This window comes from Cryptomeria japonica, chromosome 8 (genome assembly GCF_030272615.1).
Source record: "Cryptomeria japonica chromosome 8, Sugi_1.0, whole genome shotgun sequence".
NCBI lineage: Eukaryota > Viridiplantae > Streptophyta > Pinopsida > Cupressales > Cupressaceae > Cryptomeria > Cryptomeria japonica.
In genome coordinates this window covers 545,798,161-545,814,245 of record NC_081412.1, presented here as the reverse complement: position 1 = coordinate 545,814,245, position 16,085 = coordinate 545,798,161, and the positions used below count along the sequence as shown (strand labels likewise).

Genomic DNA, 16,085 nt, shown 5'->3' with positions numbered 1-16,085 from the left:
ATGTGATAATGCTGGAATCACAAGGGGACTTACGTTGTACATGAATGCTCAATCTTATCATGGATCAGGATAGGTATGCCGATAACTTAGGATTTGGCAATGAAGCTCCGAACTTAATTCTTACTAAAAAATGGGCAAAAGGAACAGGGTTTAGGAAATCTATTCTAAGCCTAGGAATGTAGGAAATGATGAATGGATCTAGTGGAATCAAACCAAGCAAGGTCTCACAATCAGGTATTGACACAAGCTTAGTGCAATCGTCTAAGGTATACTTAAAGATTTTCAGGCTTTCACCATCAAACGTTGACACCATCCAAGTTGATGCTTGTCAAGGGACGAGTAATAGTTGAAGTTAAGCTTACTTAAAATTCCAGTTGACCACACAAGGCGCACTTACCAACGGCAAGAGGCTAGTGGTATGGACTAAGGATTCCACACAAATAAATTCAACAAATCTTCCACTCAATCTAACATACATGAAAATAAATTCTAATCTAACTTGGAGGAATTGAGAACCATGAATGCAAAGACAACATTTGAAGAGCAAAATCACCAACAACTGAACAATGATTTAGATTCAAATAGCTGCAGCATATACCAACAATTCTACAAAAACTCTCTCTTACAAATGAGAGACAATGAGGCTTATATAGAGCCTCAAAAGAATTGAATGGCTCAAATTGATTCAAGATCAACGACCAAGATTACAAGATAAAACCCTAATTAGGGTTTGTACAACCACCATTACATTGGCCAATAAGAAATGAGGGTAGGTAAGATAAATAATATTTGATGTAGTGTCATGTGTCACCTATTCCCTCCTTGAATGAATGTTGACTTGGTACCCTTTGATTGAACGGATGGTGACTAGGATGCCACCTTAGCTTGCTTTGTACACTTAATCAATTTACCTTGTACATTCTTCATCTTCACAATGTTTGGAATCCTTTATGATACTTTGCATTCCATCCTTATGTTAAGGAATTCCATGAATTGTTCCCTCCTTATGTTTGGAAAATTTCCCAATCTTGGAATCCTGAAATATTTCCTTCCTTGATGCACTTTGATATTGGAATTCCTTGATGTAGTTTCGGATTTCTTGATATGAAATCCCTTGTGCTCATGTCTTGAACTCGCCTTCGTTCATTTATTCATCATCAAGGTGAAGTCTTCTTCATGATTGATCTAGTCCTCATCTTCACCTTCTGGAATCTCTATCCGGAAATCCCCATCCAATCTTTGAAGTATTGATCCTCCTTATCCACATTGCGTGCATCCTCCTTCACCTCAAGCCTTGATCATCATGCTTCCTTTCCTCATAACAGTCCTACAACACAAATAAGCATTGAATCAAACACTAATATGATAAACTTAACTTCAACCTTGGTGGGAAATTCATCCGCATATGGATTGATCATTCCTCAAAACCATCCGCATTATCCTTGTCCATTCTTCACTTGGTGGAAATTTGATGCCTATCTGGACAACTTCCTTCCTCTGTAATTCCGCCTTGCAGTGGAAATCCGACCCTTATCCGGACTCATTGTCCTTGAAAATCTTGTGTTGACTGGATCACCATTACATGGAGTGGAAATCCAGACACCATCAGGACTTTGTTCCTGACATTTGTCCCAACATGTGATAGGTAATCTTAGAAATTTGTAACACCAATTTTGGAAAATATGAAGGTTCGGATTAAAGTTTGGAAGATTTTCCTCAAGAAAACCAATCATAATTGCTAAGTTTGAAGACACCCATGTAAACTCAGAAAATCAAGTATTTGGAGCCCAAAAATGACTGTCCGGATCTGGAAATATCACTTGGAGGTCTGAAAACACTCAAAAAGTGACTGATTTTTTATATCAAAGTTGTAATAAACGTCTGATTTTCTGAGGACAAAGTCTAAATACGCCCTCCAATGTCTGAAAATACTCAGAAAATGGTGTATTGAAGTCTGATTTTCTGATTCTTAAGTCTGAATACACCCTCTGAAAGTCTGAAAATGGCTCCAAAAAGTCTAAAGACACTCTGAAAATGATGAATATCAATGGCTGGAAGTGGTCACAGCCATGTCACATGCTTGCAATTGAATTATTTTGACCTTCAAAACTCAGAAATGGTCACATCTGGGTACAACTATGTGGCTGGAAAAGAAGTTTCAGTCTGAAGACAACCTGGTATACTCAGAAAAATGTAAAAAATGGTGCCCGAAAGTATACCACAACTCTGAAAATAACTGGAAAAGGGTGTGGAAAAGTCTGATTTTTAGTTCTTAAAGTCTGAAGACACCCTTCCAAGGTCCAACAATGGCTGCCCAATGTCTGAAGACAACCTACTACTTTAATAAATCAGTCATTTAAACTTGTTGCAGTCATAGGAAACACCTGTATTTGATGAATTTCACCTTCCCAAAGTGAAGTTTTTCAAATCTGGGCACAAACAAAGGGCTAGTGAAAAATTATCTAAGTCTGAAAACAAATCTGAAAATGGAGTTTCAGACTTGAATCGGCGATGGAAGCTCCACCAAATGCCCAAAAAACTCGTAAGGAATGACACCCAAGTAAAATTTTCCAAGTTGGCAAGCGGCTGGAAATGAAAATCAATCTGAAGACAACCTGCAATTATGGAGTTTCATACTGTAACAACAATGGCAACCCTTGAAAATGCACTGAAAACTCCTCCAAACAACCCTTAACCAAAATCGCCTTAGTGTGGATGAGTTGGGCAATGAAGAATAATTCTCAAAATGTGTTCCCAGCCAACAATGGATGTCAAATCACTCCTAGCAATGGCTCCCAGCAAGGTCTGAAAATAATGGCAGCCACCAAGCATGAAGAAAATCACCCCAAACAACGGCACAAAGCACTCCCAAATAAAAATCGAAATTTTCCCAGCTATGGAGCCATTCCAAAATTCTGAAAATGTCTTCAATGGCAGCTCGGATCTGCAAAAATGGAGGTTGGAACAGCCAAGCTGGAAAAAATGGAGGAAAGAATCGTCAACCCAACACTTCACTTCAGCACTTTGCCAAAATTCGCCAATAAGGGAGAAAAATCACCTTTCATGGAGACACCTGGCAGATTTAATAATAAGATAATGTTGGAGACTCCTCTCATATACTTGCTTTTACTTTTCACTTTCACCACACAAGCAATGTGGGATAAAAGACTTGCTTAAATACTTGCTTGGTGGAAAACTAACTTGCTTCTAGAAGGTTCAAAATATTAAATGATTATTGCAAGTTATTTAATTTTGCTTTTAAAATTTTAAATAATCATTAATCATTATTTAAAAGCAATTAAAATGGGGCTTACTTATTAAAATATTGCAATTTAAGTCCAAATTAAGCCTCCAGGGGAAAATCGACTTGGGTTGGGATTGAAAAATCCCTTTAAAAATCATTAAAATTGTCAAAAATTCCCCATAAGGGAAAATCGATCCTAGCTTGGATAAAAATCCATGCTCAAATTCATCAAAAATGCACGCGAAACTCCCCAAGGGAAAATCGATGGCAGTTTGTATTGAAAATCCACACTCCAAACTCACTTCACTTGCAAAAATTACTCCCTGGTGGAAAATCGACCTCTGTCTGGATGAAAATCCGGACTCAAAACTCATTAAAATGCTCCTATTGGAAAGTCGACCTCTGTCTGGATGAAAATCTGAACAAAAATCCGCAGTCACTTGTCACAAATATCCTGGTGGAAAATCGACCCAGGCATGGAATCATCCTCAACGTTGTCCGCACTATAGTCTGCACTCCTGGTGGAAAATCGATGGCAGTCTGGATAAATCTTGACACCTAGCCAAATTTTAGCACTCCCAGGGGAAAATCAATCCAGGTATGGATAAACAGTGGTGGAAAATCATAGCCAGTATGGATTTCAGGGGAAACCCATGTGTAGTGTGGATTTTGAGTGGGGGAAAAGGGTGGGTGGTCTGGACTATGAGGGGAAAAGCACCTCTAGCATGTTATTTGACCTTCTAACCCTTGGAATATGGATTTCCCTTAGGAATTTGACATTTTAACCACTCAAAATCACTAAGAAACTTCAAATTTAGACTGGACTGAGGCAAATTTTCCAAAATATTGAGCAAAACGCTAGGAAAATATTGGGATAAAGTGCAAAATCAACTTAAATAATACCTTAGGAGCGAGAAAACAACTCCAAAAGGTCTGGGAATACCTTGGCACTTTAAAATCACTGATGCGCATGTTTAAAAACACGTTGACACTCAAAAGGTCAACACTTAAGCAAAATTTAGGATCATTAAAATATCAACGTTAGCAACTTGATCCTATAACTTCAAAAACCCTAGACGGCAAAAGGCAAACACTAGGAAACTAGGCAAAACTTCCACTCTAAAAAGCGAAAAGTGCGGGTCCCCATTTGCAATGGGGCGATGTGTGAAGACGTCACAATAGGTGGCAAGATCTTGGCCCTTGATTTTGATTCAATCTTGGCCATTCATTGTATTTGAGAGCACTATATAAGCTCCACTCATTTCGTTTGTAAGAGATTGTTTAGAAGAGTTTTGAAGAATTGTTGCTTTGATGTTGCCAGAAATAATAAAGTCATTGAAGTGTTGGTGAATTATTGTGTTTTGGAGCACTTGCTTGTTTCTTCATCCTTTTATGAGAGAGCTTAAAATCTAAAAAAAAAGAGAAAATAGAATTTTCTTAAGTATTTAGATGAATGAAAGACTCATGTGTATAATTGATAGTGAAGCTTTCATTGTTCATACTACTAGTATTTCATTGATGGTGAAGTATCTTGCGTAGTCAACTGAACTCATTTTAGGCAAGCTTAACTTCAATTACTACTGCCTCATTGTTATGCTCCATCTTGATGGTATCTACATTTGTAGTGGTGATCCGAATATCATTAGCTATTCTTAGAAGATCGCACTAGCTTTGCGGAGATGTTCTTCATATGTTAAAGAAAATTTTACTTGAGCCTCACTTCAAGTTGTCCATTATTCTTGCACTCCTAGTGTTAGTTTAGCATTTCTAAAGATTTATCCTCTTTTACGCTTTTTTTACCAAGAGATCATTAGTAGTAGTAGAAAGAACTTCATTGCAATATTATTCATAAGAATAGCATTCCTTGTGATCAAGAAGTTTTATCTCTTTGAAGAACAATTACCTAAGTCCCTTTGGAGAAACAGCAAAACACATCAATCATTGAATTTATCCAACACGTCAAGACCTGACATTGTAAACCTTGGAGTCGTCTCAAGTGATCCAAGCACTCAACACTAGAGAGGTTTTTGTTCAAGAGAGGATAGAGTATTCAATACTTTATTATGTGTTAGATAGCACATAAAACACACAACAATAGGTTCATTTTGGGTTTGTCGAAACAAAAACATATAAAAATCAGAAATATATACATATGTGCAAAGTTCAAAATACACCATATTAACAGTCAAATAACATAGCAAAATACACCATCATATTAATAGTCAAATATTAGTCAAACTCAAATGTCATGATATATATTAAACATTAAAGTTAAAAAAATAATAATGTCAAGTGTCAACAATCCGCCATCATTGATCAAATATCATATGGGTCATAAAAAGTATAATCATCATCATCCATTTTAGATTATCTATGTTGTGGTAAATTAGAAAAACCACAAATAGTGCCACTAGCACTGGCACTGGCACTACCACTACCACTAGCATTGGCACTAGCACTCTCATGCTCACTAGGTGGCTTATAGTCATTGTCAACATCAAGAGCAGCAAAGTGGGTAGTGGGACTGGGTGCATGCAAGTCAATATGCTTTCACTTGATATCCCACTTCCGTGTTTCCCCTTCTTTGTAGCCACTTTGTTTGTGTGTAAGGATCAGCAAGTTTGGAGGTTTTGTATGTCACATTTTAGGGTTAGGGGGGGCAAATGGCACTTTTTGGAGTTTAAAAAAGAAAATCAGAAGTTAAAATAATAATTGCTAATTCACAGACTAGGTGGGTGAGAGGGTAAAATTCTTCATGAGTTTTCCCGGGTTCATCTAGGTCGAAACAACAATCTTCTAGCAAAAGACGTTTTGGACCCACAAGGGACCAGACCCGAACCCTGAACCAGATTTGAAACGGATAGAGATCCTAGGCTTCCTAAGGGCAAATCACTTACAAAAACTTTGATGCAACAAGATTTGCAAACGAGGGAATATCTTTGAAATGGCTATAGAATAATGACTGGTGTACCACAAGTGTGTATCCTTGGCTCTTGGCAACATCCAAGATGAGGTGCAGGGATGAAACACTCCCTTCCCATTTCCCTTGGCAAAGGAGAAATCAAAGGATGTCCCCTCTACTAGAAACCTCACTTGGGGGCATCCTTTCATCTATTGTCCCTAGTTCATGAAAATGACCTTTGACAATCTCGAGAATGCCCAAATTCTCCAATGTCTTACATAGTTTTAAAAAAAATACTTGCAAAGAAATTTCATTCTCTATATCTAACGAACATTAACTTTCCAATATAATATTATTTCTTTGGCTTGATATTCATAATCATTTATAACATAAAGTTTCCCCATTCCATGAAGCAACAAAGCAAGCTTCTAGAAACAAACATGTAGCAAATTTTTATATCAACAATTTGGATTGAATTCTGTGATCTATCATCAGGATGAAAAGAGATGTTTTACATATTGCAAACTAGAGCTCCTTATAAAGATAACTCTAGTGAAGTATGTTGATGCATCTTTGGAGAGATAAATACAATATTTTAAAAAAATAGCTGTTATCTACAATATTTAATTTTATCTATTTTCATAGATATTGAAGATATTTAATGAAATAGCTATTATCACCAATTAATTGGATTAGCTCACTCATTTACAACAATTAGATGCCACTACCTCTTTGGAAAATGTATGTTTTTCACCCATTAATGACTGGCCTGGTCCTCTAAGAGAAGCTACTGAGATTAGTGCACATGCACACAATACGAATAGAAATGAAGTATGAGGACTAAGCCATTCATGAATCCCAATAATTAATCGATTAAAAAAATCCATCTTTCAAAAGGATATTGAGGACTAATTGATGTAAATAATCAAGTTAATCCAATTAATTGATGATAATGGCCATTTCATTCAATATCATTAAATTCTATAATCTTCATAAACCAAAGATTAGATAAATTATGTCAATAATGGCTGCTTTTGACATCAATTATTTTTATATCTCCAAAGTGGCATCAATGAATTTCTCTAGAATTATACGTATAAAGATCTCTATTCCACAGTCTACACATTTTTTTTTATCATAAAGATAGATCACAGAGTGTGATCCAAATTACTGATACAAAAATCTGCTACACAGTAATTTCCAGAAGTTTGTTTTCTTTTATATAATCATGCTTTTGGACATGGTACAGTGTTCATTATGAACACAAAATTCTTCAATATTCTCATCCATCTTATCAATCTAGTGATATGGACAGTCATCGTGTCAAGAATAAAGATTCAAGATTATCATGCAATGAACATTAATTAGATACGGATACAATAATCCTCATCTTACAGGCACGGAGAATGTAATATTTCTTTTCAAAATAACTTTGCATGATCCTACAGTATAATCTTAATGCTTAAAGACTATAAGTTCAGTGTTTAGGCTCAGCCCAATGATAAGAGGTTTCAAAATCTTTCTTTTGAACCAATTTATTAGCACTAATACTATATCAGTGCAAAAGAAATTTTGGGCAAATATGGTAGGCCTAGCAATCCTCACTTGCAATCTAAAGGATGTCTCTTTCCATAAGGAATTCATGAGATTTCCATCTGATGATGACTCTGATTACTAGCTTGTTGCTAAATACATTAAAATATGTTCATTTTGGCATTGTTTCAATCATAGCAGAAAAAATCTTTAAGGGAAAAAATCACAAACCAAAAGAATAAGATTTTTTCAAAAAAATTTAGTTTTAATCATGAAAAAGTATGATTTTCAAAAAGACTGCAGAAAAACGTGTGTGTGAGAGAGAGAGAGACAATGAGAGAGAGAGAGAGAGAGAAATCTGCTGTCATTTAAATTTAAATGGACTTTAATTGCATAGAGATGTCGAGAGCAAATAAAATGATAGTTTAAGCCTTGAAGCGTACAATATAGATTTTCTTATTTATGTTCATATTGCTGATTGCAGTGCATTGCACAATGCATACTAAATGGTACCTAAATGATAACTAGTTTTCAAATTTTCAATTAGAATCTACTTTGTTCAAGCCAACCTACAAACTAAGTACAAGATTCCAAAAAAATCAGACATAGCCAATGACTCTTGCAGCCATGAAAAGAGATACACTAGAGAGTTGCGGGTCCTAATGACGAATCTCCTAGGTCAAGCCCTTTACCTAAATTGTTCGACCACATCACTATAATAGTTGCACTCACCAAAGAGATCATAATCATCACCATCATCAACTACATCATTTGCAATCCACTCAAAATCTGGATCAGTTTCCTCAAGGTCAATTGGTTGGTCCTCCTTGATGATACACAATTTTTTCCATATGTTGTACCCATCTGAAACTCAATTATTGTACCACTTGATGTCCATTATCATTTTCGTGTCAAGTGTAAATCAATAATAATGATTTCCGGACAAGGTGTAAAGGTGTAATGTCATAGTCCAATATTTCAAACTAATGACTTTGCAGAATGCTCATGGTTGCATTATTCTAACAAGTTTCTAATAAAAGCTAATGAGACTTGGATGCAGAGAATGGATATATTGGCAAATGATTACTCAGGCACACTTTTGTCAGTGTCATCACTAAAAAGACTTTTTCAGCATATTATCAAGGTGACACCCTTTCATCCTAACAATGGCATAGAAAAACTATGCCTGAGATCAGAAGCTTCACAAGGTCAGGCAATTGAAGAAAAAGCACTTCCATTATTTTCCATAAAAAATTTGCAGGAGCTATTAATCATCTTATATGGGCACTGCGAGTACCTTACTGAATGGAGTAACTGATTATATTTTTCCAATTATTAAGAACAAAAAATCAAATTTCATTCTAGTTTATGCCTGGTTTAGCATATATTTCATTTACACATTATTGTGGAATGACCAATTGACTGCCTACAAGGGTCGATTGGAACCACAATCAAACACATTTCAGTTGCAGAAATAAAAAGGTTCATATCTAATTCTAAAAATTCACATGTTTGGGAGTCAATCATCCGTGTATAAAAGAAAGGAAAATTCTCCTAGATCGTGCCAACTTCAGCTTATAATTGTCAACTGGAAAATCCGCTAACTCAAAATGGTAGATTTGACCCACTATCTAACACTTAATAACTGTTTTAAGGCAGATAATATAAACCATGTTGCATGAACACTGGGAAGAAGAATTAAATTGAACTCTTGGTTATCTTAATACACTGGTTATCAGATATTCTATTATTTATTTAATATTTATAATATTCTAGTTATCTTTATGAGTCGACCATTTCACAACCATGACAAGCTTGTCATCTACATGATGAATAATCACTAGCCAAGAAAAGAAAATTGAACAAAACTACAATTTACAAGCAATACCTCATCAAATTGTCCAATATCTTCATCGTCTATATCTGTGACCTCACTCACTGAACTCTCTGATTGAATGAGTAAATCCTCATTGTGTGAACTTGATTTCTTCAGTAACTCTTTCTTCAACATCAACTGCTAATGTAAAACAGGAAATAGAGCTTATTTATATTTTGAAAGTAGTTGAGAAAGGCATGAAAAGAATAAGCAGTGTATTAACTACCTCATAGGTCAAGATGGACTCAAAAATTCCAGCCTCATCCTCCGTTCCTAAACCAACAAATCAGAAAGCAGTTAGCGAACATATCAAAGAATAGAATAAAATATTTTGCCATTTGAAATCAAAATCAGATGGCATTATTCACATAAACATGCTGAAGGTGTATCCATAGATTCCATACCACGTTCTTCAATAGCTTTATCAACAACACCAGAAGAAAACCCCATCAACATAAAATGATTCCGGATTGAGGATGAAGATGACTCACATGAGCTTCCCTGTAAATCAAAGGACATACAACACTGCCACTCTTATTAACTTTTGCCAACTAAAATATTTTCCACATTCTTTGAGGATTTTCAAAATAAACTCAGATAAAACTATCCAATCACCACAGACCAAAACTTTGGGGCCGACCACATCTCCAGCTTAATAACCCACGTGTTTTTGCACAGTTTAAGAGAATGTGAATGGGAAAAGTGAATTTGGTAATTTAATAAGTCAAGAGTTTATTTCTTTTGAAACACACATGGTAAAAGACAGAATAAAATGTAAATAAACTACCTTATAATTTGTGAGGAAGTCAAGTATAAGTGCCTCATTCCGTGTCCCTGAAACACAAATATAAAAAAGGAATCTCAGGAAAAATTGAAGACAGAAATATAAAAAATTCACCATTTATAAGTCAGAAAAATATGAAAAATCGAACAAATATACTTAAGGCATGCTCATACCACATTTTTCAAGTGCTTTGTCTACTATAGTAGAAGAGAAACCCATGCTCACAAAGTGCCTTTTAATTAAGCACCAATCTGAATCGGATGAGCATTCCTGTAAATCAAAATGATGTTTATGACATAGACTACATTATCTAGAAAACATTTTTTTGTTTCTTCAACTGCCAGAATAAAAAGAAAAACATTCAAACCTTCCAAACTCTTAACTACCCAAAATCTCAAGGGTGGGTGACATTACCAATCTCAAGGAGCACATAATTTAATAGCATTTCAATGAAACAGGGAGAGAAAAGAGTAAAAAGTCACTGACCTGATTATTCCTTATGTGTTCCAATATTGCATTTTCAATCGCTGAGCCTAGAACAATAAAAGTGCGGCAATAATATAAGAGCTTACACAATGAAATTCAATATCACCTCAAAGGAAATTAGGGCTTAAACAGTAATCCAAAGGAATATGCCAAAAAATAAGCCATACCTACTTCCTGGATTGCCTCATCCACTACTAAAGAATTGTATCCCATACCAATAAAGCGACTTCTGATTGGTAACCAAGAAGAATTTGAAGAGCTTACCTGAAAAACACATATCAGTATTTGAAGGGAGAAATTTTGAATCTTTAATGTCAATTTTCACCTCTTCTAGTTTTCTAGTTCGTATTTCTGAGCATCATTGGAGATAGCAACAGAAAGGACAAGTGGGACAGACCTAGCACTGTTTTCTAGGAGTTTTGGCAAGGATGGCTAGGGTTTTAAAACATTTCTGAGGTATTTGTGACTAAACCTGCATACTTTTAATCATCTTTATCTCAAAAAAATAAAAGAAAAACAATGTAAACCATTTCTGAAATTTCTGGGCAGAAGTAGAGTGCTTTCCTATAACTTTCTATACTCAGAAATTTATTTATATTAGCAGAAAATCAGATCAATAATCTGAATGTAAATCTGAGTTTGTTGAAGGATTTTTTATCTGCAAATAAAATTTCAGAAATTTTTGTGCCCTATTTTTGGATATATTGTTGTTTTTCTATTATCCCTATTTGGGGATGTTACAATAGTATCAGAGCTGCAATTCTTGGCAACCTATTTGGGTTGGTTGTATGGGTGGAAAGGGTGGTCATAACCTGGAAAAACAGAAGGGAATAATGGTTGGCAGTGACCAACCACAATCAACAAGTGAAGAGGTAGCAAAACAAATGTTTGCAGAAATGCTAAGACAGTTACAAAACACAAATCTTTATTTGAGTCAAATTTCTCATAACACAGCAAATGGAAGAAATCTGGTGCATGTGGAGAGAGAGAAAAGTAGCCAAGATGCAAAAAAGAATGAACACTCTAGACCTTTCATGCCTACCTTTATACAAGAGGATGAGCCAATAAAGGAGGAACTTGTTGTGACGTTTTCACACATCGCCCCATTGCAAATGGGGACCCCCACTTTTTCGCTTTTTAGGTAGATGTTTTGCTTACATTGTCTTCTCTTAGCAATAATTTCCTGGTTTTAACCTTTTCTTGTGAGAGGGTGTCATATTAAGATTAAAGTTGTCAATTAACTAATGTTGTCAAAGTTGTCATGAAGCAAGAAATGTCATAAAAGAATGCAAAAAGCTGTTGAATTGCAAGGAAGTCATCTAGAATGCTAAGTTGTCCAAGTGGTTGCAAGCTAATGTGAATTATATGATGACAGATAATGTCTCTATGGAGATCGATTTTCCACTCCTGAGGGTTTGAAATGAAGAAATTAATGTTGAAAATTCATTAGTCCTATGGAAGTCAAATCTCCACTAAGCAAAATGGGGATTATTTTGTCCCTATGAGGTTCGATTCTCCACTCCAAGCCTAAAAATCAACTCACCTAAGGGGGGTTACATCAAAAGTTTGTACAAAAATAGGGATCAATTTGTCCCTATGGAGGTTGAATTTCCACTCTTCAAGGCATTGAAAAGACCAAGTAAAAAATTCATAGGGACAAATCAAGGAAAGTCATGGATCAAAAGGTCCCCATGCACATTGATTTTCCACCCTCTTCATCATGTGGACTAAACTCAAAGAGAAATTCATAAGGACAGGGTAACGAAAAATAGGGACTCAATTTGTCCTTGTCCCTATCAAATCTCCGCTAGACAAAGTACCTAGCAAGCATTGAGCAAAAAGTAGGGACTGATCTGTCCCTATACATATCGATATTAGGCCTAGACGTAAGTGAAACACTTAAGGATATGATCGATTTAAGGGATTAATTATTGTTTCTTTAATTCAAATTTTATTTCTTTGGTAGGTCTGATTGCAAGTAGATACAGGGTGAAGCACAATAATGAAGAAATTCAATATATGCAAGATGAGGAACCAAGTGCAAAAAGGACTTCAAGTCAAGTCAAATGAGACAATATCACAAATGCGAATGAGGAGGATCAACATGTCAAGTCTAGAGGAAGATAGTGTTGTGACGTTTTCACACATCGCCCCATTGCAAATGAGGACCCCCTATTTTTGCTTTCCAGTAGCATAGGTCAATTGACTAAGTGGCTAGTAGTCCAATTTAGACTCCAAATCAGAAGTCTTGCCTTAGGATATGATCAATGAACTCATTTGCAAGTTAGAAAGTCTTAGGATTTGAAATGGTATGAATTAGGGTTTTGGATTGACATAGGTCAAAACGAGAAAAGAAGTCATCAAAATTGCTTTCAAGGATGGATAAATTGTGAAATCTCATGTCCTGGGTTAAGTTTAGGTTTTGATGTGAAAATGGACAAGGGCATCCATTTGCTCCAAAAGAGTGACCTAGATGAAGTATTTGCTATACAAGAAGGTTCTTATCCAAACAAACCTTAAAAGGCCGCCCTAGTTGATTAAATGCAATTGATCCTCCAAGTGCCACCACCTTAAGCCAAAATTGAGCAAATTCATATGAATGAGAGGGTTTCAAATCATCAAGGCAAAATCACCAATCAGCAATGGAGAATTGACACTGAGGAAAAATGAAAGCATGTTGATTCCTATCTTGTGCAAATGAAGCTCAAAATATTGATTCATTTAATGAAAGAAATTGAAGGTTGATCAATTGATCATCTAATGCAAATAAACCTTGGAATGGCAATTTGAACAAGGTATGAATGAAGGTGAAAATTCCTCTCTTCAAGTTGGAGATTTCAAGACTTGGAAGTGGTACGAATGGAATGTGGAATGAACAAGGTACGAATGAAGGTGAAAATTCTGCCCTTCACGTTGGAGATTTCAAGACTTGGAAGTGGTACAAATGGAACGTGGAACGAACAAGGTACGAATGAAGGTGAAAATTTCACCCTTCAAGTTGGAGATTTCAAGACTTGGAAGTGGTACGAATGGAACGTGGAACGAACAAGGTACGAATGAAAGTGAAAATTCCGCCCTTCAAGTTGGAGATTTCAAGACTTGGAAGTGGCACGAATGGAACATGGAACGAACAAGGTACGAATGAAGGTAAAAATTCCGCCTTTCAAGTTGGAGATTTCAAGACTTGGAAGTGGTACGAATGGAACGTGGAATGAACAAGGTACGAATGGAGGTAAAATTTCCGCCCTCCCAAGTTGAGAATCCACGAAATGAAAGAGGTACGAATTGAGGGGAAAATGTTGATTTTCTTAAGTGATTTTTACTTATCAAATCAAAATTAAATTGTGCTAATAAAGATGCAAATACCGATTTGATAATGCAAAACAAAGGATGAATGCCGACTAGGCTATGCAAACAAAAGAAAAATGTCAACCCCCTCCTTTTTAGCACATGAGATTCAAGTCAGCTATCATAAGGATAGGAGCGCCTAGCAAATAGAAAGTTTAAAAAAACATTTTTATATGATGCAAGTTGGCTAATATGAAGGAAGCGCCCAGCAAATAATAATAAAACAATTTATTTATGATGCAAGTCGGCCCATATATGGGGAAAAGACGCCTCCTTTCATCAAACGCCTGTATAAGGAGGGTATTCCTAATTCATTTAGTCATCATTCAAGACAAGCCAGTGAACAAGTTCTGATCTGCAATTCAAGAAGGCGAATTTCATTTCAAGGCAGAGATTTTGGGAACCAATTTTGATTGGCACAGCATCAAGCAGCAAATTTGGCAACCATTTTGATCATTGCATTTGATCAAAATACTCTTAGGAGGGTGATTTTGATTAAGAGAAAGTTTTAGGATCAAGTTTGTAATACCCCTTGCTGATTTGAACCTTGGCTTGTAGAAATTGACCTCAAGGAATATTGTCAAATGCTTTGTATGCAAACTAATAAAGCTGATTTCACCAATAAATTGATTTCCAATGAAATAGACTTGCGAACAACTATGTAATAACATTCAAATTGCTTAATACTCAACATGGCATTTTGTCAAATACTTGGCAAACATACTAAAATATATAGAAAATCTAACTCTCCTTATTTGTTGATTAAAGACTGATTTTGCAATGTAAATGTGCACATATAATTCCCTTATAGGCTGCGACAAATATTCAGACTTCTATTCAACAACTAAAATGCATAGATATGAAAATATGATGGAAGAAACCTAGAATTGGGTGTTGTGGTGATCTGCAAATGAAATGGCAGCCTCCCAAACTTCTAACCAGCAAGATGAATACCCAAGCAACAATACATCAGCTGTTGCTAAACCTCAGAAGTATGCAATAATAAATCAGTTCTTGCATATGTGCAATAATACATCAGCTACTGCACAACCAAACCCTTACAATGAACAAACTAAACTTGCTGCAAACACTATTCATGCACTGTAGCAAAATCGCTATTCACGGCACTGTAGCGAAATCACAAATCTACCCTTCTCTATCATAAAATCCAATTAGCTCAATTTGTTCCCTGAGATGAAAACACCATTAATCCTTTTGATTGTGTCTTCCAACAGTGAAGAGAATGCTAGCAAAGAGGGATTTCGTCCTCCAAGCCTGATAATCAGATTTCCAAGAAATCCAACAACATAACATTAATCTCAATCCAAGCATACTAAATGGAAGCTCTTCCATCTCTTTTTATAATGTTCTCACAGGAGAACATTCTTTCGTTTTGTCAATGTGGGATAAAGCATAACTCCCATTATATAACTTATGTCTCCGATGTATTATAAAATAAAGGGGACTCTTTTATTTAAATATTTCCCACAAACTATAGTCTATGCATTAATAAAGTTAAATATTTAAATTTAACTTTATAAAATAGCTTTATCAATGCACAATAAATCATATCAATAATAAATAAATCTTCTTGTCGATTTTAAACAATTACCATCGACATGTCGCTGCCACTGGATGTCCAGCCATACTATAAATAGTAAGTATGCCCAAAATTGCCTCAAAACCCCTCAAAAAGACCTACAACTGAAATTGTCTAGGCCAAATGGTCTCTAAGTCCCTTTAATGTTGATGCAAGAGCATCCCCGGTCTATGAGCAATCTTGCATCAACCAAAAAAATATTTGCTTCTAGTTGTGTTCTTGTTGCAGTTTCTATGTTACTTTTAGCATTTTCTGGTAGTTGTTCATTTTTCGTTGCGAATCAAATTTCTGGTTTCCTAGCATGTTCGTGTT

The 16,085-nt window shown here is 35.6% G+C and overlaps 1 protein-coding gene across 4 annotated transcripts in view; it reads right to left on the bottom strand.

Annotated features, from left to right (window-relative positions):
* The window catches only part of LOC131066284 (DNA (cytosine-5)-methyltransferase DRM1), a 117,152-nt gene that overhangs the window by 33,801 nt on the left and 67,266 nt on the right, over positions 1–16,085 (bottom strand). For 2 of the 4 annotated variants that reach the window (XM_058001007.2, XM_058001009.2), the window contains 7 exons: positions 10,993–11,089; positions 10,826–10,872; positions 10,513–10,609; positions 10,343–10,389; positions 9,960–10,056; positions 9,782–9,828; positions 9,568–9,696 (listed from right to left, as the gene is read on the bottom strand). In XM_058001007.2, coding sequence (XP_057856990.2) covers positions 9,568–9,696; positions 9,782–9,828; positions 9,960–10,056; positions 10,343–10,389; positions 10,513–10,609; positions 10,826–10,872; positions 10,993–11,089 — 561 coding nt within the window. Of the gene's footprint in view, positions 1–9,567; positions 9,697–9,781; positions 9,829–9,959; positions 10,057–10,342; positions 10,390–10,512; positions 10,610–10,825; positions 10,873–10,992; positions 11,090–15,054; positions 15,495–16,085 lie in introns of those variants that run through there. The other 2 variants (XM_058001010.2, XM_058001008.2) reach the window with 2 other exon arrangements.